The 24488-nt window shown below is 42.6% G+C and overlaps 2 protein-coding genes across 2 annotated transcripts; both read left to right on the top strand.

Annotated features, from left to right (window-relative positions):
- Nucleotides 1-13456: 13456 nt before the first annotated feature.
- Nucleotides 13457-16290, top strand: mmadhca (metabolism of cobalamin associated Da). Its single transcript, XM_083908653.1, has 8 exons — nt 13457-13497; nt 13929-13969; nt 14194-14335; nt 14424-14641; nt 14863-14968; nt 15045-15172; nt 15263-15349; nt 15750-16290. The coding sequence occupies exons 2-8, from the start codon at nt 13958-13960 to the stop codon at nt 15966-15968; spliced, it is 912 nt and encodes a 303-aa protein (XP_083764779.1). The 5' UTR covers nt 13457-13497; nt 13929-13957; the 3' UTR covers nt 15969-16290.
- Nucleotides 16291-16699: 409 nt separating this feature from the next.
- Nucleotides 16700-22830, top strand: pspc1 (paraspeckle component 1). The gene is made up of 10 exons (XM_083908972.1): nt 16700-17172; nt 18034-18183; nt 18279-18430; nt 19024-19119; nt 19198-19394; nt 19485-19569; nt 20192-20297; nt 20902-20959; nt 21825-21964; nt 22125-22830. The coding sequence occupies exons 1-10, from the start codon at nt 16777-16779 to the stop codon at nt 22422-22424; spliced, it is 1680 nt and encodes a 559-aa protein (XP_083765098.1). The 5' UTR covers nt 16700-16776; the 3' UTR covers nt 22425-22830.
- Nucleotides 22831-24488: the final 1658 nt, after the last annotated feature.

The following is a 24488-nucleotide window of genomic DNA, read 5'->3' on the forward strand; positions in this document are numbered from 1 at the left end:
TACATTTTTTTCTTTTTTTAAAATTTTGGATGACATACTACAGTATGACTTTTTGTAAAATTTTGGACCAAAAATTTTGGGTCAATTTTTTTTTTCAAATTTTGGACGGCATAGTATAGTATGACGTTTTTGTCAAATTTTGGAACAAAAATTTTGGGAACATTTTTTTATTTTTTTACAATTTTGGATGACATACTACAGCATGACTTTTTGTCAAATTTTGGACCAACATTTTTGGGTCAAATTTTCTTTTCAAATTTTGGACGGCATAGATTAGTATGACGTTTTTGTCCAATTTTGGGTAAAACATTTTTTTCACATTTTGGATGACATACTATAGTATGACTTTTTGTCAAATTTTTGACCAAAAATGTTGGGTACAATTTTATTTTCAAATTTTGGACGGCATAGAATAGTATGATGTTTTTGTAAAATTTTGGGTAAATTTTTTTTTTTTTTTTCCTTTGTCAGCAACCCAGTCCTCAGTATGCAGCAAGTACAACAATGTGACAATGTGTGTGTGTGTGTGTGTGTGTGTGTGTGTGTGTGAGGATTTCAGCTTTGATTTCTCACATCATTGACATCATAACACATGAATCTGAAAAAAGCATTTTATTCACCTGTTTTTATTGTTTCACGTTCAAACATGAATAGAAAAACACTAAACTAAGCGTTTAAAAGGAGAAGCAAACGTCTGCACATCTGCTTTGTCTGCTTTATCCTCTCCTCCTCACGGGGATGTGAACAGTGTGGGGGCGGAAATTACATTTAGAGAAATTAGATTTCAGGAATTTTTCTGTGTGCTGTTTTCAGACTGGAATCTTTGTGTTCAGCAGACTGATTTTCTCACAGAGTGGACTGAGATTCTTCAGTTGATGTGTTTTTATTGTGGAGATTCTCCTCTAATCGAATAGAAAAGAAAAACATTATTGCTCCCTAACTTTCAAATAAATCCTTGAAGAAACAAAAAGCCTTTTTCAGCTTATTTTCTGGTTTATTTTCTCCAAATAACAAAGAAAACTAACCCAAAACAAACAAGACGTTTGAGAACATCATCAGATTAAAGTCTGTAATGTCCTAAGAACATTGTTCACGTCTTTATTTCACTGTTAGACAGACTTTAACAGCAGGAAACTGAAGTTTGTAAACCACTCACTCTCCCACACCAAAGCCCATAGAGAAAACCAGTGATTTTAACATCACAGCACACAGGAGTTCACAGGAGTTGTTGATCCACTGCTGCCTCCATCACTAACTTACAATGACTGATTTTGTAAAATTCGGCTTTGAAAATGTTGCATTTAGATTTACTTCAGTGACACAAAGTGACCACACGAGGCAGCAGTAGACCAGCAGGTCCTGTGTCCCTGTGAGCTAAAATCACTGGTTTTCTCTATGGGCTTTGGTGTGGGAGAGTGAGTGGTTTACAAACTTCAGTTTCCTGTTGTTAAAGTCTGTCTAACAGTGAAGATAAAGACACAAACATGTTCTTAAGATATCGTTTCACAATATGAACATTATTTTCAATATTTTATAATCAACCAAATCCTTAATATTAATGCACGTGTCTTGTTTCTGCACTAAAACCATCGAGTTTAGCCTTGTTTTTAAATGTAGATATATATTAAATAACTTTATTATATATTGTGAAATGTTTCCTTTGATATAGTCGATTTTTTTTGTCAATTTTCCTTAACAACAGTTCCTACAATAATGACAATACAAAGTCATTTACAAACACACACAGTTCCACACAGTGCTATCATAAATAATTCCCTGTGTTTTTGCGTGCACAGTCGACTCATTAAATTCAGTGTGAAGTGATGAAACAATCATTTAAAGGCGATTAGCCTCGCTCTTATCTACTGTGTGTGTGTGTGTGTGTGGTGTGATATCGTTTCCTCGGCTTCCTGAGGGAAAACACGCCGCTGCTCGTTTAACGTTCCCTGCGACGCGTTCACTGAAAGAGGCTGAAAACAAATGAAAACACGACTCTCAGTTTCATTAAATCAGCAGGAAAGCTGCTGTTTTCTTCTCCACTGACTCAGACGCTGCTGACTCTTTATTCTCTGACTTTGAGTGACTTCCTGCTGCTGATCTCTGGACTGTAAACACGAGTGAGCGATGGAGACGGACGACTGTATTGATCTGACGTGCAGATGCAGATTCATTTGTCATTTATGACGCCGTCGTCGTCTTTGCGACGTTTTTAAAAGACGTTTGTGCTCGCCAGCGTCGGTCTGAGCGACACAGGAAGTGACAGCAGAGCGTGGAGGTCACTGTGCTCGGCGGACACACTCTGTCCCTTCACATCAACCACTGAGCGACCTGTCAGAGCTCCGCCTCTAACCACCTGCTCCAGGGCCAAACACAGCAGCCATGACAACACCTGCCCACTGCTGCCTCTGCAGACAAAACACTTTGTTTTCACTTTAGAATAAAATCTACGTCAGTTAACATCTGCGATGTCTGTTAGACAGACTTTAACGACAGGAAACTGAAGTTTCCATGTAAACCGGTCACTCTCCCACACCAAAGCCCATAGAGAAAACCAGTGATTTTAGCTCACAGGGACACAGGAGCTGCTGGTCTACTGCTGCCTCGTGTGGTCACTTTGTGTCACTAAATTAAGTCTAAATTAAATATTTTAAATGCCGAATTCACAAATTAAGTCATTGTAAGTTAGTGATGGAGGCAGCAGTGGATCAACAACTCCTGTGAACTCCTGTGTGCTGTGATGTTAAAATCACTGGTTTACTCTATGGACTTTGGTGTGGGAGAGTGAGTGGTTTACAAACTTCAGTTTCCTGTTGTTAAAGTCTGTCTAACAGTGAGATAAACACATGAACATGTTCTCAAGATGTTGTCGATTTAGACATAAATGTTATTAGTTTACTACTTTTTTTTACATGCCTAAAATCGGTTTGTAAACCACTCACTCTCCCACACCAAAGTCCATAGAGTAAACCAGTGATTTTAACATCACAGCACACAGGAGTTCACAGGAGTTGTTGATCCACTGCTGCCTCCATCACTAACTTCAAGTATGTTATTTTTTTAATTTGGCTTTTGAAATATCTAATTTAACTAATTTAACTTAGTGACGCAAAGTGACCACATGAGGCAGCAGTAGACCAGCAGTGAGCTAAAATCACTGATCTCGATGGACTTTGGTGCTGGAGAGTGATACACTTACATACAAACATGACACGTGACACCCTCGACCTTGAAATACCTATTTCCACCTTGTATGTGGATTATTATGATGACAATGCTCCTAAAGTTGAATAAATTGAGCGATTATGTTGGTGATTAGATCAGATCCAGGAGGAGGAACATGACAGACCTCCTTCAGATGGTGTAGGTGTTGTAACAGAGAGCTGATAAAGGTGTTAAACATGAGGTCGTGCACCTCCTGCTCAGCAGGACACACACAGCTCGTTACTGTCTCGTCCAAGGTCACAACAAAGCCTCGCTGTAATCGAGTGAAGGCTCCACAAACTCCCGCTCAGGTCAATCATATCTGTGCTGCAGCTGCGGTGAAATGTGTGTTTCCTCAGAGTGTGAGCTCAGCACAAACGTGTGTGTGTGAGGAGGAGGAGGAGGAGGAGGAGGAGGAGGAGGAGGAGGTGAAGTGTCGCTCCCTCTCAGCCTCCTGTCCCTGCCTCACCAACGCCACAAAGGAGAAGCACTCACTGTGGAGAGGAGCGGGGAAGTGAAATCATGTTATTTGGTCATTACCTGCAGCCACAGAAGTGCTGATGGCAGCGTTTCTCTCTATCCCATCACTGCCCTGTCACAACCAATCCAGCTGCTGCTGCTGATAGCTTTCTCTTCATCTGCCTCCCCCTCTCTCTGTGAGGCTTGTTTTGGAGGAGGAGGAGGAGGAGGAGGAGGAGGAGGAGGAGGAGGAGGAGGAGGAGGAGGAAGAGGAGGAGGAGGAGGAGGAGGAGGAGGAGGAGGAGGAGGAGGAGGAAGAGGAGGAGGAGGAGGAGGAAGAAGAGGAGGCCATCAGCTCTCAACAATGTCTCTGAGGAGCTCCCACTGTCCTTGACCCCCACATCTGTGTGTGTGTGTGTGTCGTATGAATAAGCAATGCAGGGTGACATTGTGTGTGTGTGTGTGTGTGTGTGTGTGTGTGTGTGTGTGTGTGTGTGTGTGTGTGTGTGTGTGTGTGTGTGTGTGTGGAGGAGAAAACCTTCCTTTAACCTCAGCTGAATGTGGATGAAAAAAACACAGCATCTTCTCTGGAGATAATAATTGGATTAGGATTATATTCCTCACATACTTGTACAATGAGTGTTAGCAACCTACCTAACTTCCTACCTTCTTACCTAACTAACTTCCTTCCTTCCTACCTACCTCCGCACCAACCTAACTAACTAACATCATTCCTTCCTTCCTAAGAACCTAACTAAGTACCTAACTTACTTCCCTCTTTCCTTCCTTCCTTCCTACCTACCTAACTAACTAACTTCTTTCCTTTTCATTCCTACCTACCTCCCTCCCTACCTAAGTACCTAACTAACTTCCTTCCTACCTCCCTCCATAACTAACTAACTTCCTTCCTTCCTTCCTTCCTAAGTAACTCCGTAGGTACCTAACTTCCTTCCTTCTTTCCTTCCTTCCTACCTCCCTCCATAACTAACAAACTAACTTCCTTCCTTTTTCCTACCTCCCTACCTAAATAACTAACTTCCTTCTAACCTGCCTACCTACCTCTCTCCCTACCTAACGTCCTTCCTACCTACCTAAATAACTAACTACCTAACTTACTAACTTCCTTCATTCCTACCTACCTACCTAAATAACTAACTTCCTTCTTCCCTACCTACCTACCTACCTACCTACCTACCTACCTACCTACCTACCTACCTACCTACCTACCTACCTACCTACCTACCTACCTACCTACCTAGGTTTATTTGTATTTAACGACTAACTGCGTTTATATCTTGTCAAAGATGTTAAGTTTGTGATTGAACATTGTTCATTAGATATTTGATGGTGATTTTGTCTCCTTCAAGTCTGATCAACAACGCTGAATAACATTGAGTTTTTATTGTTTCATCGGGTTTGAAAAGACCACTGTTTTGCACCTGCACCTCCAACTGTGTGTGTGTGTGTGTGTGTGTGTGTGTGTGTGTGTGTGTGTGTGTGTGTGTGTGTGTGTGTGTGTGTGTGTGTGTGTGTGTGTCCTTCAGCATCCTTTAAAACACACATTGTTGCTGCGTGCCTCCAGCAGAGAGTCTTTGTGATGCTCTGTCAGAACTCATTTACCTTCATCTCCATCTCCATGAGAACATGGTGGGGGGGCGGGGGGGGCAGAGGGGGGCGGAGCCTGTGGTTGTATCTGACTCCACCTCTTACTGTGTGTGTGTGTGTGTTTACCCCATTATTCTCTCCATTATTCTCTCCATTATTCTCTCCATTGTTCCTCATCAAACTCATTGGTCTGCTGTTGTTTTGTCTTTATTCTGTTGTTTATTTCAAACCCTTTAAACTCATGAGTTTCTTTGATTACGTCAACATTACGTCCACGCTATAGGTGCGTTTGATTTGTTGTCGGAACTCTGAATTTCTGAGGTCAATGACGAACACTGCTACTTTTACCGTTTTTTAACACTTAAATGGTATTTGTTTCACAGTAAATGAGACATAAATGTGCCGTTGTTATTGACTGTTGACGGCGTTTGTGTTTACAACTTCTTGCCTGAAACACGACGAACGTGACATCACTCGTAGTTTTGGCTTCTGGTGTAAATGGAACACAGCAATATTTACGATGCTTGAAAATAAAGACAGACACCGTGACAAAACATTTAAATCGCCCCCTGGTGGCTGGATGAAATACAGATTATACATGGACCAAGCTGAAATAAATCAAAGATAGAAGACATGTCATCCATCTTAGATGATCTCTTTGAGTGTTTTCTCTTTTATTTTTTATGGTCGACTTTATTATTTTTAATATTAATATTATTATTATTATGATCTCCACAGTCTCCTCTTCTTCCCTCAGTATTGATTGTGAACTTGTTCCTCAGGGGAATCTTCTCCATTATGAGTTTCTGCTGCTGCTAAAGATGCAGGTTCACGGTGAGGAGGAGGAGGAGGAGGAGGAGGAGACGTATATATCTGCTGGCTGACATGCAGAGTGTGGTCAGATTAAAGCAGGTATAGGCCTATTGATTGGAGGATTGACAGCAGTAAGGAGGTCATTGATTTGGCGAGCAAAGAGACAACTTTTGACCTCGGAGTGTTCGAGCTGAATCGACGTCTTTAATCCAGTAGGAAAAGAACGAAGTCTGCTTCCAAAATATTCTCCAGTTTATTCTCGTTTCACAGACATTGGTGTGTATTCAGGTATACGAGCCACATATTCTTCAAATTAATCTCAATTCTCATGTTTTAAGGAGCAACTCAGGCTGTAAACTGGACAGAAATGTATATTTGTACACACACTTCATGCAAACCATTGCTTTAACCTGTTACCGGTAAACTTAATACACATAATAGTCGGCATCGCCCTGAACAAGGATCCGTCGAAAATATTTGCAAAACGCATAAGGAATAATTTATATGAATTTTTGAAATCCAGCAAATTATCCATTTGCCCTGATGCACTTTGACAGTGAGCTGACTTTCTTCACAAAAACAAAAAGTATCTCGGAATGACTTGAAATTTACCATCATAATAGTCGACATCGCCCTGAACAAGGAACCGTTGAAAATATTTGCGAAACTCATAAGGAATAATTTATATGAATTTTTGAATTTCAGGAAATGATCCATTTGCCCTGATGCACTTTGACAGTGAGCTGACTTTCTTCACAAAAAAAAAAGTATCTCGGAATGACTTGAAATTAAGCATCCTAATAGTTGGCATCGCCCTGAACAAGGAACCGTTGAAAATATTTGCAAAACCCATAAGGAATAATTTATATGAATTTTTGAATTTCAGGAAATGATCCCAATTTCACAGAAATTACATTTGAAAATCTGTAAGTCAGTTTTTGTTGTGCATTTTAACCTGTTTTCAAGTCATTTTTGAGCCACATTTCACCGAGGACCGCGGTGAAGACACTGTTCTTTCTCACATTAATGCATTGTATTAGATGGTGTTTTGTGGATTTGTGAGAGTTAAGCAGTTTACTTGCAAACTACCTTTTTACATATGATACAAGTCACCGAGTTGTGACTAAATTAAGCAACGAGTTCCTAAACTTTCTGTTGGCAGCAGAAACGTGAGCTTTGTTAGAGCTGTGCTGCCTGTTTTTGTAGAAAATGTAAATGAGATATTTCTTTATTTTATGTCTTTAATCCAGAATGACCTCACGGTTACGACTGGGAACGACAGGAACGTCAACACTGACTGACCAGGTTCACCTCACGCTGCATCACCTGACCCCCGGGGCAGCCCCTCCCCCACCTGCCGCCGCTGCCGCCGCTTCCCGCCACCACAAACTGCAACTGCTGCAGGGAATTCAAACGCCCTCTGACGGTAACATGAGTGGATCAGAGGTTCTCCCGCAAATTAGGTCAGCAGTGGTCGCATGATTGCTCCTGTGTGATTGAGACACACACACACACACAGTAGCAGAGCGACGTGGTCACACCTGAGCGCTCAGCAGCAGCAGCAGCAGCAGCAGCAGCAGCAGCAGCAGCAGCATTACCATCCTCCTGTAAACACACAAAAGCTTCTCGTGATGGTTTCTAGAGAGCGGTTCATTAGCAGAGCAGAGGGACACGCGCTCGCTCTGTCACAAGGGTTTTATTAGCGATGCTGCGCAGCAAAGGTTACTGTGTAATCTGTCTCATGTGGTTTGTCGGGCCGACGTACAGTAAACGTGCTAAAGCTCCTGCAGCAGCTAAAACTCCCGTCTCCTTCAATCAGGCTTTTATTTCAGGTCACTCGTAGCCTCGGTGAAGAATTCCCGGTCCCCTGATGACCTGATGACCGGCAGGAAGTGGAGGCTGCAGGAGGCGGGGTTAACCTTATATTAGTTATGCAAATGGATTAATGTGAGAGTGCTGGGAGTCATTTTTAAATGGAAACTTAAAGGTACCATATGTAAGAATGTGGCCGAAAACAGTTACTACATTCAAATTCAAAATACCTTTTAGGTTTTCGTTTTCTGACGTAACTGGCAACCCGTGGTTGCTCGGCAGCTGAGACTCTACTGACTGCAATGACTGGTAGACGGCGGTAGGTGGCGCCACATGACGCCAAAACATGATTTCAAAACATAGACATGATTTGCAGTTTGCAAAATATTATTTTAATGCAAATATTTTGTCTGTACTGTTGTTGTTGGTGAGTTCAGTTTGTTATATGAACATTATTCCTGAGTCTCTGTGACATATTAGGAGGATTTTATGATTTATTACATAATGCACCTTTAAAAACCACTCACTCTCCCACACCAAAGTCCCTAGAGTAAACCAGTGATTTTAACATCACAGCACACAGGAGTTCACAGGAGTTGTTGATCCACTGCTGCCTCCATCACTAACTTACAATGTCTTATTTTGTCAATTCGGCATTTAAAATCCTTCATTTGGATGTACTTCAGTGACACAAAGTGACCACACGAGGCAGCAGAGGACCAGCAGCTCTGATTTTCTCTATGGGCTTTGGTGTGGCAGAGTGAGTGGGAAAAGTCTGTCTAACAGTTAAGATAAAGACATGAACATTAAATGTCTGCGTCCCTGGTGGCAGCCATGTTGTGAAACAGTCTTGTCTCTTCCCTCCAGAGCAGTACATGAGTATTATGGTCTGTCATGTTGTGTGACTGTCAGCGCTCCACTGTAGTGTGTGAGTGTGTCCCTCAGTGGTGCAGTATCATGCTGGTGTGAATAATCCAAGCATGAAGAGTTAAATCAGGCCTGCGGTGCCTGATGTGTGATGAACTCCTGCAGCTGTCCGCTAACATTAGCCCCCCCCCCCCCTCCTCTATAATGACGGCCGGCAGCTTCCCTGAGGCCCCTTCACACGTTTAATTGTTTCAGCGCGACCTGGTCGGCGTGTTGACGTAGATATGTTTCAGTCTGGAGTTTGACCTTTTCCATGCTAATGAACGATTTACCGCGGGCTGCGTCTCCTCTTCCTGTGCGACGCGTACGCTCAGGTGCGGTTAGCGTCGTCGGAGCGTGCGATGAAGGTAGCTAGAGCTGAACACGACACATGAGCACACTCGGACGCCGTGTGGCGAGCTGCTGCTCCTCTTCCTCGTTGTTTGCGAATGGCTTGGTTCTGCGGGGCGGCGTTGTTGTTGTTGTTGTCCGCTGAGATCAGCTGACACGTTAGCTGTGGGCGGTGAGTGTGAGGAGATGTTCCACGACATCAAACTGTGTTAGAGTCACACGGGCGTCGCCGACGTCCTCCGTCTGACTGCGACAATCATCATCATCATCATCATCTTCTGTTGTGAATGGAAGCTGAGAGAGCAGTTAGCGTAGCATGATCACTGAGCGCATGATCACTGAGCTCTGGCAGTAGGGGGTGGAGCCCGAGCCTGGTTTGAACAGTAGGGGGTGGAGCCTGAGCCTGGCCCTGGCAGTAGGGGGTGGAGCCTTAGCCTGGTCCGAATGGTAGGGGGTGGAGCCTGTGCTGACCCTGGCAGTAGGGGGTGGAGCCTGAGTCTTGCCCTGGCAGTAGGGGGTGGAGCCTGAGCCTGGTCCAAACAGTAGGGGGTGCAGCCTGACCCTGACAGTAGGGGGTGGAGCCTGAGCCTGGCCCTGGCAGTAGTGGGTGGAGCCTGAGCCTGGCCTTTGCAATAGGGGGTGGAGCCTGAGTCTGGCCCTGGCAGTAGTGGGTGGAGCCTGAGCCTGGCCCTGACAGTAGGGAGTGGAGCCTGAGCCTGGTCCGAACAGGAGGGGGTGGAGCCTGAGCCTGGTCCGAACAGTAGGGGGTGGAGCCTGAGCCTGGTCCGAACAGTAGGGGGTGGAGCCCGAGCCTGGTCCGAATGGTAGGGGGTGGAGCCTGTGCTGACCCTGGCAGTAGGGGGTGGAACCTGAGCCTGGTCCGAACAGTAGGGGGTGGAGCCTGACTCTGGCAGTAGTGGGTGGAGCCTGAGCCTGGTCCGAACAGTAGGAGGTGGAGCCTGAGCCTGGCCCTGGCAGAAGGGGGTGGAGCCTGAGCCTGGCCCTGACAGTAGTGGGTGGAGCCTGAGCCTGGCCCTGGCAGTAGTGGGTGGAGCCTGAGCCTGGCCCTGGCAGTAGGGGGTGGAGCCTGAGCCTGGCCCTGACAGTAGGGGGTGGAGCCTGAGCCTGACCCTGGCAGTAGTGGGTGGAGCCTGAGCCTGACCCTGGCAGTAGTGGGTGGAGCCTGAGCCTTGCTCCGACCGTTTTCACAAAGTTCAGGCCCAAATCCGAATCACACTATCAATGTTAGAGACATTAAAATAGGTTAATGAGGGTGTTTCAGTGTAGTTTTAGGCTATATTCTTTATAATTTTGTTGAAAGGATTAAGTGAAATAGGCTATGAATTTATTTAACTTAATGACTTAGACTCGATGCACCTTATCTGATCACTTTTAATGCCGTAAGTAGGTCCATGGAGTTTCCTTTAAATGTTAAGGTTATTTAGAAAATTGTGTGCCTTTGTGTGGTTATTGTTTCTTTTGGTATTTACAATAAATGCATAATATTCCACATATAAGACATAAACCTCCAGAATTATTATTTTGAGAATAAATGATTTTTATTTAGACAAAGTTTTGCTGAAAACACTATTCAAACACCATCTGAAAACACTATTGCTTATGAAGTATCACCAGTTGTCATTGTGTGTGTGTGTGTGTGTGTGTGTGTGTGTGACATATGCAGTGGGGTATTTTTACACTTTGCTCTGTGCAACTATAATCCAAACAGACAGTGCTGTGAGACACTGGCAAGGTTTTACGTGCCTTCACAAATGTCACCCTGCTTTGCCTCTGGTCCCTGACACACACACACACACACACACACACACACACACACACACACACACACACACACACACACACACACACACACACACACACACACACACACACACACACACACACACACACACACATGCAGGCTGAAGTTTTAATTATATAAACATTTCTCTCAGGGTCGGCTCATGCAGGAGCAGAAGTATTTGCGTTGTTCTGAGTTAAATGTCAAGGCTGAACCAGTTGTTAAAAATAAATGTAAAAGATAAGAAAGACAATCTTTTAAAGTCTATATCATATTTTATTCATGTGTTTTTTTAATGTTTTTTTGCTTTATTTCACTGTTAGACAGACTTTTCCAACAGGAAACTGAAGTTTGTAAACCACTCTCTCTCCCACACCAAAGTCACTCACTCTCCCACACTAAAGTCACTCACTCTCCCACACCAAAGTCCATAGAGTAAATCAGTGATTTTAACATCACAGCACACAGGAGTTCACAGGAGTTGTTGATCCACTGCTGCCTCCATCACTAACTTACAATGACTGATTTTGTCAGTTCGGCATTAAAAATCTTGCATTTTGATGTACTTCTGTGACACAAAGTGACCACACGAGGCAGCAGCAGACCAGCAGCTCCTGTGTCCCTGTGAGCTTTGGTGTGGGAGAGTGAGTGGTTTCCTGTTGTTAAAGTCTGTCTAACAGTGAAATAAAGACGTGAAACAGGCTCTAAAGATATCGTAGATGTAAAATGACACAGATTTTCCTCTGTGAACATGTGACTGTCACCACCAACAGAGAGCAGAGCGAGCCTTTGTGTCACTGCCTCACACAACCACACAGATATCTCAAATATGTTGTTTCCTTTCAGTCTCTCAATGCTCTGGATTCCAGTGGCGCAGCAGAGGTGCTGCTTTTGGTTTTGGTCTGACCAAAGAAATCAAATGAGGTCGACTCCACAAACTCATTTCGGGTGTTTAGAGACTTGAGCTGAGTATAATGACTGTGACGTTGTCAGAACGACGTTGGCTGAAGAGCTAAAACATCCCTGCTACAGTTTTCCACATTATTATTTCCGGGAGGCTCAGAAATAGACGTGCAATCATCATTTTTATTTATAGCCGCTGCATCAGTCCTCTGTGTCGGGGACGATCACACAGAGAGAACGCTGCTGTCGGAGCTCGCTGGGGATTTAATGCATTCATGATATGTAAAGATATGTAAAATGACATGAATGATCACATGTTTGAGCGCGCTAATTATCCTCCTCATAATTACTACTTTCCTGAATGTTAATGGATGCTTTGGTGAGCGACAATTTTCAGGTGTTTGTTTGTGAACAAAGAAAAAAGCCTGTGATGAAGGAGCAGCTCTGCAGTGCAGGACACTGTTTTTCAGTTTGCCTTCAACAGTCGCTGCTGCTGCTGCTGCTGCTGCTGCTGCTGCTGCTGCTGCTGCTGCACCCTGAGGCCTTCTATACATAATTATACACACACACACACACACACACACACACACACACTGCTGCCTCATTAGTGACTGCAGCCTGAGGCTTACAGCAGGGAAAAGGCCTAATTGCACAGTTCAGCAGCGCTGACAGTCCTCGCAGGCTCCAGCATCAGGTAGCGACACCTACAGACACTTCCTGTCACTGCTGTTTCAAACAGACGCCCTGAGCCTCTGCAGGAGCTCACTGACAGGATTAAGACCAAAGGTTTTTAAAGGCATAGTTCATTGTTTTTGTGTGTGTGTGGTTGCATGAGGTACATAATTAGTGCTGACTGTGCAGGACAAACACTGTGGCTTTATCTCACTGTTAGACAGGAAGTGTGTAAACAACTCACTCTCCTACACCAAAGTCCATTCAGTGATTTTTAGCTCACAGGGACACAGGAGCTGCTGGTCTGCTGCTGCCTCGTGTGGTCACTTTGTGTCACTGAAGTTAAAGTGAACGAAGGATTTCAATGCAGAATTTTACCTCCTGTGTGCTGTGATGTTAAAATCACTGATTTTCTGGCCTTTGGTGTGGGAGAGTGAGTGGTTTACAAACTTCAGTTAACATGTGAACATGTTCAGTGACTAAAATATATATATTTTTATTATGTCTCATACAACAGCACTTAAAAACACGCTTTAAAAGTGTCTCGTTAGCTTTGATAAATACTGATATTCCTAACATATGAAGAGTAAATAAAGTGATTTGTGGATGAAAACGAAATTTTAAATAAGTTAAAAATATATATATTTTTGGTTTTAATGACACACGGGAAACAGAGTTCACTCTTGTTAGATTGTGATCTTCTGCCATCTTGTGGAGAAACTGAGAAACACAGCCTATATAACGTGACATGTGTCTCTTATGCGATATTATTAATCTTTAGATCAATTTAAAACTGTAACTGATTCGTGTAGAAGCTGATTAAACATTGATGGAAGTTCTTTGAACGCGTTTATTCCAAAAGTCATATGAAATCAAATTTTTTTAGTTTCGCAAACCATACAAGGGTGATTTGACGCTCGTGGCTTGCCGTCGGTTTGTTGTTGTTGCAGAAGCTCGTACGTGCGGGCTGACAGGTCCGTACACCATGTACTTTCAGTCATTATCAGCGCGTTTTAAGTGCTTTATTTACGTAAAACGTAGCGTTAATGTTGGCTTAATTCGTTTTTCTGGTTGTTGTTGAGAACGTGAAGTCACAGTCGGAAAGATCGATGGCAACATAAAAGGAGAAAGCGTTCCATCAGCTGACCGGAGCTAGAGCTAGCAGCTGGTTAGCATAGCTTAGCTTAGCTGAAGGGCTAGTTCGTGCTAAACCAGTGATGTTTTCTGTTTATGTGTCTATAAATATATTTAACGTCAACGAAGAGTGTGTTTAGTTTAGTCTAAATCACCGCTGCTCTGTGGAGGACACGCGCTAATGTTGCACCATGAGCTAACTGCAGCTAACTGAGCTAAAGGTTAGCTTCAGTTTGGTGATGTAACTGAAGTGTTTTTGTTTGTTTTCCAGTAAAAACAGGAGGAAAGTGAACACACACCATGTCCAGCGGCGTAAGTAGAACCATTTCCTGCGATTTATCAAAATAAAACCACACAAAATAAATATTACATGTTTTTTGTTTGATTTATTATTTATTTTTTGGGTTCATTTAAGGGTCAGCCACAAATGATTTTATCCTACCCTTTCAATGTACTTTAACATTCTTACCTCTTTTATTTAGGTATTTATTTACTATGTCTTGACATTTCCTTCACAGTCATCTCTGTGTCTGCAGGTGCTGTGTGGCTGCAGCAGGTTGGTTCTGTCTCAGACGGCGCGTTGTCAAGCGTTGGCTGCTCTCAGAGTCGGAAGAACCAGAACCTTTTCTGCTGCTAGTTCAGATGAACCCTACGTTACTGTATCGCACACAGACTCAGGTGAGTGACGCGTCTCCAGCCTCTGGTTCTGTGTTGGCGTCTGCGTCTCTGTTTCAAACGGACGCCCGTGTTCTTTCTCGTCCTCCAGGGCCCAGAACCGTGTGGCCCGATGAGAGCATGGGACCGTTCGGACCTCAGGACCAGCGCTTCCAGTTACCCGGCAACGCTGGCTTTGACTGTCACCTGGACGGCACGGCCGACCAGAAGAAGTTTCCCGTCCACAGAACGGTTCCGGACGTGCTGACGGCGCCGAGCAGCGCAGAGAGACACCAGTTCATTCTGGCCCAGTTTGTCAATGAGTTCCACGTAAGTGTTGACACCTTTATAATTTTGTTGTTGTTGTTAAATAATTGACAGTGTGATAGTTTTGGTGCCGGGTGTAAATTCCTGTTGATTTATTTAACCAGAAAATCTCCTTGACGGGATTAAAGACGCCTATCGCTAAATAAAAACAAATAAAATGTGCGATTTTGGTGTGGTTTTGTTGACTTAAATGATAACTAGTGTGTGTGTTTGTGTTTTATCAGGGGAAACTGGGTCCCATGTCATTGAGAGTCAACAAAGCAGAGCAGTATTTTCACCAAACAGACACCGACTGTTCCATAAACTCCTGTCCTGAGCTGCTGAGGAAAGGTGTGTGTGTGTCCGAGTGTGGTTTTTACCCCTCAAAATCACCCATATTTATGAACAGTGTGTCTTCTTCTTCCAGATCTAGAGCTAATGTTCCCCTCAGCACCTGCCACCTCTATCACGGTTGTCACGGTGACGCAGAGGAGTCATCACCGGGAGGAGAAGGAGGTGGAGTCAGAGCAGGGCAGAGATCAGCTGTTAAACAAAGTCAGTGATGTCATGTTTCATTCTGTTTATAAAGTATTTTCTAAAGGTGAGCAGCTGATGATGATTATCTATGTGTGTGTGTCACTTCAGTTTGTAAACGGAGCAAAGGAAATGTGTTTCGCTCTGTGGACGGCAGGTTACTGGGCCGACTTCATCCACCCGACCACAGGAGCAGCGGTGAGTCTCGCTGCTCTATAATACATCAGTATTTTATCTGTATATCGTGATATGAGACAAGATGTTGTCTTAGATGTTGGATAATAATAATCACAGTATCTGTGATGACTTTCCCTGGTTTTAAAGGCTGTTACAATGATAATAGTCATATTTATTAAATTGAATACACACTAAATGTCTTAAATATTGATGGAAAAAAACATGGAATTGACAAAATTCTGTTTTAAAAGTTACTATTTGTGTTGTTACAGCATTTGGTCATATTTAAATTCAATTTCATTGTTTCTAAGACACATAAAAAACCTTCATTTATATTTCATATCACCCAGCCGTACAGAAATATTGATTTGATTTATTTCCGGATCTTCTCTCTTTTTTTTTCTTACTACATTTCCCACAGTTCTTTGCGTCTCCGTTAAGTCCCGCCCCGCTGCAAACCGAGGAGGAGCTGAGACATTTAGGTTTCCACATCGAGCTGTCGGGCTCGTGCACGGTGATCCGTCACATCCTGAGCGGAACGCCGTTGTTTGTGGGGACCGTTTTCACCAACGCACCGACCCACAGCGACACCGTCGCGCGGCTACAAGGACTGTCGGACGTCCTCGACGACGAGGAATAGGCTGTTTTTTAATTTAATATATATATTATTTTTATGAATGGCCTCTTATTTATGATGTGAACAAGCGTCTGTGTGACTGGACCAGGATTATTCCACACTACATCCAGGCAGATTACACCACGTATTATTGTAATCTGCCTTTTTTAAACGTGTCGGTCAGTGACATCATCATCATCATCGACTTTCAGATGATGAGAAACAGGAAGTGGAGACATTTCAGATGCAACGGCAGCATCACTTTGAGATTGAATAATTTATTTTCACAGCTTGAGTCGAAGGAGCTGAAGCAAAACTGGTGAAATAAATACAAACTGTGAAGACATCATTTCCTGTCGTGTTTACCTACATTAATTTATTTATAAAAGTATTACAAAAGACTGTGGATTAGGACTATTTCAACATTTTCTGGACCAAACAATGTGCTTGATATATGTACTTTTAATACTTAAAAAATGGGGAATTCTTGTCAGAGCAGCAACATGTAGCAAATGATAAAATATGAGATTTAATATCACTGAAAATATTAGAACAAACTTTTTTAAATGTATATATTGTGTATCTCTACTTTTATATATGTTCAAAGAAGTGTTTAAAGTGCAGAATTATGATGTACTATTATTGTTTCTGTTCCATTATGATTATATTTGATAGTGTTTGTGCGCCCCTGCTGGCGGCTCAGGGAACCGCAGCCCGTGAGTCCATGTGAGCCGCCATCTTTGGAGGCAGATGAGCGCTCCGCTCTCCGCTCGTCTTTACGACAAACTCGAGTTCACCGCGGACGCGCCGATACACGAACTTCCGTGCGAACATGTCGAACAGAAGCACGCCGAACAGCTGCTCTCCTCAACCGGGGCGGCGCGGGACCGACTCCCCGGCCATGGAGCAGCAGCAGCAGCAGCAGACGGCGAACAAAGACAGCCCGGCACCGCAGCAGCAGCAGCGGTCGGATGAGGAGGCGTCTCCCGCGGCGGAGCAGGCGGAAGAAGCCGGGGAAGGAAACGGAGAAGCTTCGGCTAAAATGATTCTGGATATCGCGAGTTTTCGGAGACCCGGAGAGAAGCCGTTCACGCAGCGGTGTCGCCTGTTCGTCGGCTGTTTGCCGCTCGACATCCCCGAGGAAGAGTTCACCAACATGTTCGCCAGATACGGGAACGTGAACGAGGTGTTCATCAACAGAGAGCGGGGTTTCGGCTTCATTCGCCTGGTATGACCGACTCCTCGCCTCCCGCTGAGTGCGCCGCCATGTTGTGTCAAACTCCCCTTTAAACTGTAACCTTATTTTTAAGTCCATTTTATAGATTTAAGACAGAAATGTGGAGAAAAGGAGCTAGCTGCTATGTTAGCATTAGCTAACATGCTAACGATTCAATGTTATTGCACGTACGCGGGCGTCACCACTGACGTCAACACGTACGTGCGTCCGATTGGCCGCTCGGCCGTTTCTGTAGCGATACGTCAGCGAGGCCGCCATATTGGTCCGGGCAAGGCAGAGGTAAACAAATGGAACCTGAGGATTTTCTGGATAGAAATGTTTGGATTTGTCTTATTTTTATATTCAAAGGTTTATCTTATATATCTCCAAACATTTTCCAAGTATTAATAATTTTATATTATATCTTTTAAACACCATAATCAAATCAAATAACTTTTAATAGCTTTTAAATCACAGTGAATGATTAAAGTCAGTAGTTTAACATGTTTGCATGGCATGAGAAATATAAAATAAGCCTTTGTATAAACTGTAGAGCTACAATTAATGATTATTTTCATAATTGATTAATATGTTGGTTATTTTTATTATTATATATAATAATACTATTATTATTAGTCCATCAAATGTCATAGAAAGTTGAAAAACATTGATTTTTATTTCTCAAACCTGGAAATGATGACGTTCTCCAATTTGTCCACAAACTGAACATGTAAGGAGCTGGAATAAAATCAAATGTCTTATTACTGTTACAAATAATTGATGATTAATTTAGTTATTTATTTTTCGTTGCAGCCCTCGTTTTAATAAATATTTCTCTTGTTCCCTGATGTGTTTTTGTCCCTCGTCTCCCAGGAGTCAAAGACGCTGGCAGAGATCGCCAAAGCCGAGCTGGACGGGACCATTCTGAACAATCGACCAATCAGAGTGCGGTTTGCGACGCACGGCGCCTCCCTCTCAGTCCGTAACCTTCTGCCCGTCGTGACCAACGAGCTGCTGGAGCAGGTAGAGAGCGCAGGAGGAGGAGGAGGGACTTCCTGTCGCTGCTGTCCTCTCGTTTTCCTCACTGACTTTTTGTCGTTGACCTCTCGTCTTCTCAGGCGTTCTCTCAGTTTGGACCGGTGGAGCGAGCCGTCGTGGTGACGGACGACCGCGGCCGGCCCACAGGGCGAGGCGTCGTGGAGTTTGGGAGCAAAGCTGCGGCGCGGAAAGCTCTGGAGCTCTGCAACGAGGGAGCGCTGCTGCTGACCACGTAAGAAACAAACACAACAGAGAGACGTTGATCTGAGGCTGATTTAGATCTCTGTGAATTCAGGGCAGTGGACGTTAATTTTAGGACGCTTTAGTTTTTCCCCCATGTGATAAAATATGTTATTAATTACAAAAAAAAGAGTTTTCAGCTTCTTAAATGTGAATATTTTCTTGTTTCTTTGTTCCATATAAGAAATAAATCATTAAAACTTGTTTTTTGGACGAAAACAAGAACATCATCAACTTTTTGTGATGTTTTATGAACCAAACAATTACTCGATTCATTGAGAAAACAGCTGATTATATGTTAAATAAACCTTTTGTTTCTATTCTAACAGCGACTTTTGTCGACTGAGGTCGTTTGTTCTTGTTTGGTCCAGAAAATGTCAGACAATCTTTGTTTTCAAATCACTTATTTGTCTTTTCTCTAATTCCTCCTCCCTCTTCTCCTTGTCTCCTTCTCTTCTTCTTCACCTCTTTATTCCATCCTTCTCTTAGTTTTTCCCTCTCATCTCTTAAACTCGCTGTAGAAACAAACGTAAACTGAACTTTATTATTATTTCCTTGTCTTTAAACCGTCCTCTGTGTCTCCAGAACGCCGTGTCCAGCCATCGTGGAGCCGTCAGAGCACTTAGACGACGAGGAAGGACTTCCTGAGAAGCTGCTGCAGAGAATCCCAAAGTATCACAAGTGAGTGTGAGTTTGTGTGTGTTTGTCTGAGCATCAGCAGCAGCAGAGGTGGCGCTTCAGTGTTGTCCCTCTCCTCAGAGAACGTGAGCAGCCTCCACACTTCGCTCAGCCCGGCACGTTTGACTTTGAGTACTCGTCTCGTTGGAAAGCTCTGGACGAGCTGCAGAAGCAGCAGAAGGAGCAGGTGGACAAAAGCATCCGCGAGGCCAAGGAGAAGCTGGAGGCCGAGCTGGAGGCGGCAAAACACGAACATCAGCTCATGATGATGAGACACGGTCAGAGCTTCCTCCTTCACACCTCTGTGTCATCACCAGACATCGTTTCTGGTTTTCATCTTCTCTCATGTTCTCTTTTGTGTTTTCCAGATCTGATGAGACGTCAGGAGGAGCTGAGGAGGCTCGAGGAGCTCAGGAACCAGGAGCTGCAGAGACGCAAGCAGATAGAGATGAGGTGAGACCAGACTTTTTTAACAGTCTTTACACACACACACACACACACTCACACACACATACACTCACACACACACATACACTCACACACACACATACACTCATACACACACTCATACACAAACACACACACTCACTCACTCACTCACTCACTCACTCACTCACTCACACACACACACACTCATACACAAACACACACACATACACTCTCACACACTCACACACACACTCACATACACTAATACACACACACTCACACACATACACTCACACACATACATACACACTCACACACACATACACTCGCAGATATTCTGCTCATATTAACAGCAGATATTTCCCACATATTAACAGTGACATATTGATCGATGCTGACGTACAGATTAAAGCTGAGCTCTAGTTTTGATATTTTAATTCTAATCTCTGATGACTTTCCCTGGTTTTGGACGCTGTTGCATTGATAATCTTTAAATACTCTGATTATTACGTGTTACTCTCTCATCATTTGAGTTATTCTGCTTTAACACACTTTAGTTTAACATTATAAAAGTGTATTTTCTTAACTAAACAGTAGATGAAATAAGATTTTCCAGAGTGTATTTACAGTGTTGTGTTTGTGTCAGACATGAGGAGGAGAGGAGGAGGAGAGAGGAGGAGATGATGAGGCACAGAGAGCAGGAGGAGCTGAGGAGACAACCAGATGCCTTCAAAGGAAACTACCTGGAAAATGTGAGTTTCATCACAACAAATTTCATCGTTTTACTCTTCACACAGTGTTTCTCAGTCGCTTCTATCGTCTGTTATTGTGTTTTTAATCTACAGATTCTGTGGATTAAATCCATCAGATTGGGGATCTTTACATGTTTTTATCTCAGATCTGATGGATTTTCTTTCTCGTGGTTGTTTCTGATTCCAAAGACTGACGACAACTCTGTCAAAATCTTATTTCATCAAACAGTGGGATTAACTTTGGCTGCAACTCGGGATTATTCTTAGAAGATGTGACGTAAACCTTGAAACATTGTGATTTTTCAAACATCTACAAACTAAAATTATTATTGTTTTATTTAAAAACACTGAAAAACTATTTAATCATGATTATTGATGATCCATGATTTGGAGCTCACCACTAGAGGGCACTGTCTCCTGTTTAAACCGATGTATTGAGGAATAATCTCTGACAACACGTTTAAAAAAAAAAAAAACTAATGGATGTTTAAAGTTTTAAAAGTTTTTAAAGTGTTTAATGTCGTTGTTGTTTGTAAACACATGAATATTTGAAAGTGAACTCACTTTTCTTCTTCTTCTTCTTCTTCTTCACTCGTTCACTCAGAGGGAACAGGAAATGAGAGCGGGGGATCTGGGTCAGCGTGGAGCCGTTAATCTGCCAGGTAAAATAACGTTTTTATTATTATTTGTTTTCATACTAAGTGTCATACCTTCTCTTTTTTTTCTCCTGTTACACAAAATTTGATCATTTCCAGTCGAGGAGATCATGTTTCAACATCGTTGTAACCTTGGAGAATACAGAGTCGGTGTCTAACTCACTGCCCACCAATCAAAATGTTTATTTTTTTTATTTCTTCATTGATTTTGCATCATAAATACGCTTTAGTGTGAAATTTGTGTCCAAAACCCACACTTTTATGTGGAATTAAACACTTTGAGTTTGAGACGCCGGGTTAAAAATGTAGTAAAATAGAACACGTTATCTGTGTTCTGATGTCCTCCAGGAAAAATAGTGTTTAACCTCTTCTTAAAAGACTCTCCCAATAAAATCTACATCAGTTTACGTCTACAATGTCTTTAAGAACACGTTCACGTCTTTATTTCACTGTTAGACAGACTTTAACAACAGGAAACTAAAGTTTGTAAACCACTCACTCTCCCACACCAAAGCCCATAGAGAAAACCAGTGATTTTAGCTCACAGGGACACAGGAGCTGCTGGTCTACTGCTGCCTCGTGTGGTCACTTTGTGTCACTGAAGTCAACGAAAATGGCCGAATTCACTAAAATCAGACGCTGTAAGTTAGTGATGGAGGCAGCAGTGGATCAACAACTCCTGTGAACTCCTGTGTGCTGTGATGTTAAAATCACTGATTTACTCTATGGACTTTGGTGTGGGAGAGTGAGTGACTTTGGTGTGGGAGAGTGAGTGACTTTGGTGTGGGAGAGTGAGTGACTTTGGTGTGGGAGAGTGAACGTCAGTTTCCTGTTGTAAAAGTCATCTCTTACGATGTTGTTTTGCGTGTAGATGGTTACAACCAGGCCTCCGCTGCGCCCGGCACTAACCAGGGTGCTCAAATGATGGGCATGGGTGGAAGGGGCGGAGCCCCCGGCCCGGAGGGAAGTCCAAACATGGGCGCACAGTTGATGCCAGAGAACGGAGCCATGGTAAAGTATCTGGAAAAACTCGGCAAAGCTCGAGTTAATCGACACAAAAATCCGTAGATTTAACTAAAAGAGTTCTTCTTTCTCTTCTTCTTCTTCTGCTGCTGCGATCGTCAAACTTTGATCAATCTTTCGTGCGTGACGCTACGTTACTGCGCCGCAGAGAAACGATAGATACTCACAGGGTGGATCAGTGGGGGGTCGGCCTGAGGTCGAGTCGCCTAAACATCACCAACAACAACAACAACATCAACAACACCAGCAGCAGCAACATCAACAACACCAACAGCAGCAACAACAACAACAACAACAGCAGCAGCAGCAGCAGCAACAACAACAACAACAACACCAACAGCAGCAACAGCCACTCGGCCCTCAAGGAGGCGCAGCTGCAGGGTTTGGCATGGGAAGTCCAGCAGGGGGCGTCTTTGACGGGCCAAATAACAAACGCCGCAGATACTGACCTCATGGAGCTTTGTTACCGTTTTATTGTTATTTTTTAGATAAATAGGATTTAGGAAAAACACAGAATCTAATTCAGTTCATGATCATGTTTTCATTGGACTTTTTTAAATGTTTACGTCGGCGAATAATAACTTTTTAAAACAGAATTAAGGAGGCGATATCAACTGAATATAAACAGAATATTTACAACTATGTTTTGATTTATTTATTATCCTATAGAAAAATGAAATCAGAGCGGTTGTGTTTTTGTTACCTCAGAACGAGCAGACTGTTTGTACAGGAGCCCGGGAAGGACAAATCTACTATTGTTCGCGGCCTCCGTGGTTGACACACTGAAGGTGTTGGCTGCAGTGTGCAGCGTCACCACCAGAGGTCACTAAACGTCGGCCGTGTTTCTACAGCAGAACGACAGAAATCAAATACTTTTGCTAACGTGAAAACAAAAATCCACTCCAGAGTCAAATAAAACTTTCGTAGAAAAAAAACGTGTTTTTCTGTCATTTCTTTCATCGGGATTACTCGATCACACGTTTCAGTGACGTAATAAATCTTATGACTTGATGAAACAAACTTACATAAGTTTAATTAAATAGTGAAATACATGTGGAACTTTGAAGTTCACACTCGGTTTTCCTCCGTCTTCGTATAATATCACATGTTTTTATATCTTTCATAAGACCTGGTTTATTTTTAGTGAATCAGCGACAGTGTGGTTTCAATAAAAACCCTCTTTTTGTTTGATAGAATACGACTGAATCATGTTTCTACTGTTTGTTTTTGGTAAAATAATGTGTTTTTCGTCGTTATTAGGACGTTTGAACAGAAGTTTAACGCGGACACTTTAAAAACTATGTTTGGTGTCTTTTCTTTGCCCAGGGCAGCTCATTATCTGCTCATTAACAGTTCATTATCTGCTCATCATCAACAGAGAAGACAATCACTCCACTGATCCACTTTAGAACGGGGCTCGGATTAATGAGGATAATCTGGGGAAAGAGAAGTCGTCCTGGTTCTGCTTTAGCCCACTTTGTGGCCCACTTCTCTTTCTGGTTTTTAGGGGCAACTGTTTTCTTTCTTTCTTCACTAAATGTTCCACTTTTTCTGACCTCGCCATAAATCAGCGCCTAAAATAAAGTATTAAAGCGATAAAACTCCACTTAGAGTATCTATGCTGGCTAGCTATTGTTAGCTAGTTCCGGCTAACAAAAGCTATGTATACCTTATGGCTTTTATCTACTACCTTTTGTTGCCGGAACTAGCTAACAATAGCTAGCTTAATAGCCACAATAGCTTATGACCAACTTTAGTGCGCGTGTTTCTGTCCAAACTGTTTTTAATGTGTCTTTCCTATTTTATGACCTTTAAAATCAATTTGTTAAGTTTTTATGTCTGAGGAAGGCGGAGAAGTTTGCATATTGGTGACAAGGACGTGACGTTAGCTGTTTCTTTTATGCTAACTAGTTCCGGTTTGAAAAGGTTTTTATGTCCGAGGACGGAGTAAAAGTTCGCGTATTGGTAAAACATAAATGAGAATAATTTAAGCTGACAGAACGTTTATAAAACATGAGAGAAGCTGCGTGGTATAACATTTATTAGCATGTCCACTTAGCATGTTAACAGGCTCTGCTAAATGTCCATAAAAGAAAACAAAACAAGCTAACAACAACACTGTTTTACAAACTTTACTGAAGCAGCTAACTAAACAACTAATTAAGTTTTTGTCCAAAAGGAATGTAATTTTAAATTGTTTTTATCTTCAGTCATAACAAAATAACATAAATATTAATGTCAGATATAAAAAGACAAACTGTTTTAATGTGATGTATGGGAATAACATTTTTTGGACACATTAACATAAATCTTGGAACGTTTTAGTTCTGATTTTATTAATTTTAAGTGGGTTTGCATCATCACTCCGTTCATAATGTGTTTGATTATTATTTATTACCAAACATTTTGACAGAGGTCGATCGTCATAGAGTTATTGATTAATGAAGGAAATAAGCCAGTCTGATTTTTTTTTTTTTTTTTTTTTTTTTTTTTTTTTTTTAAAAGAAAAAAA

Source organism: Microchirus variegatus (assembly GCF_963457635.1).
Source record: "Microchirus variegatus genome assembly, chromosome: 22".
NCBI classification, from domain to species: Eukaryota; Metazoa; Chordata; class Actinopteri; order Pleuronectiformes; family Soleidae; genus Microchirus; species Microchirus variegatus.

Coding starts and splice junctions, on each gene's coding strand:
- mmadhca (XM_083908653.1), top strand. Junction 14,642..14,862: donor AGTTTGTCAATGAGTTCCAC/GTAAGTGTTGAC, acceptor GTGTTTTATCAG/GGGAAACTGGGTCCCATGTC. Junction 15,350..15,749: donor ACCCGACCACAGGAGCAGCG/GTGAGTCTCGCT, acceptor CATTTCCCACAG/TTCTTTGCGTCTCCGTTAAG.
- pspc1 (XM_083908972.1), top strand. CDS start 16,777: ATGTCGAACAGAAGCACGCCGAACAGCTGCTCTCCTCAACCGGGGCGG. Junction 19,120..19,197: donor AGAATCCCAAAGTATCACAA/GTGAGTGTGAGT, acceptor CCCTCTCCTCAG/AGAACGTGAGCAGCCTCCAC. Junction 21,965..22,124: donor TGCCAGAGAACGGAGCCATG/GTAAAGTATCTG, acceptor ACTGCGCCGCAG/AGAAACGATAGATACTCACA.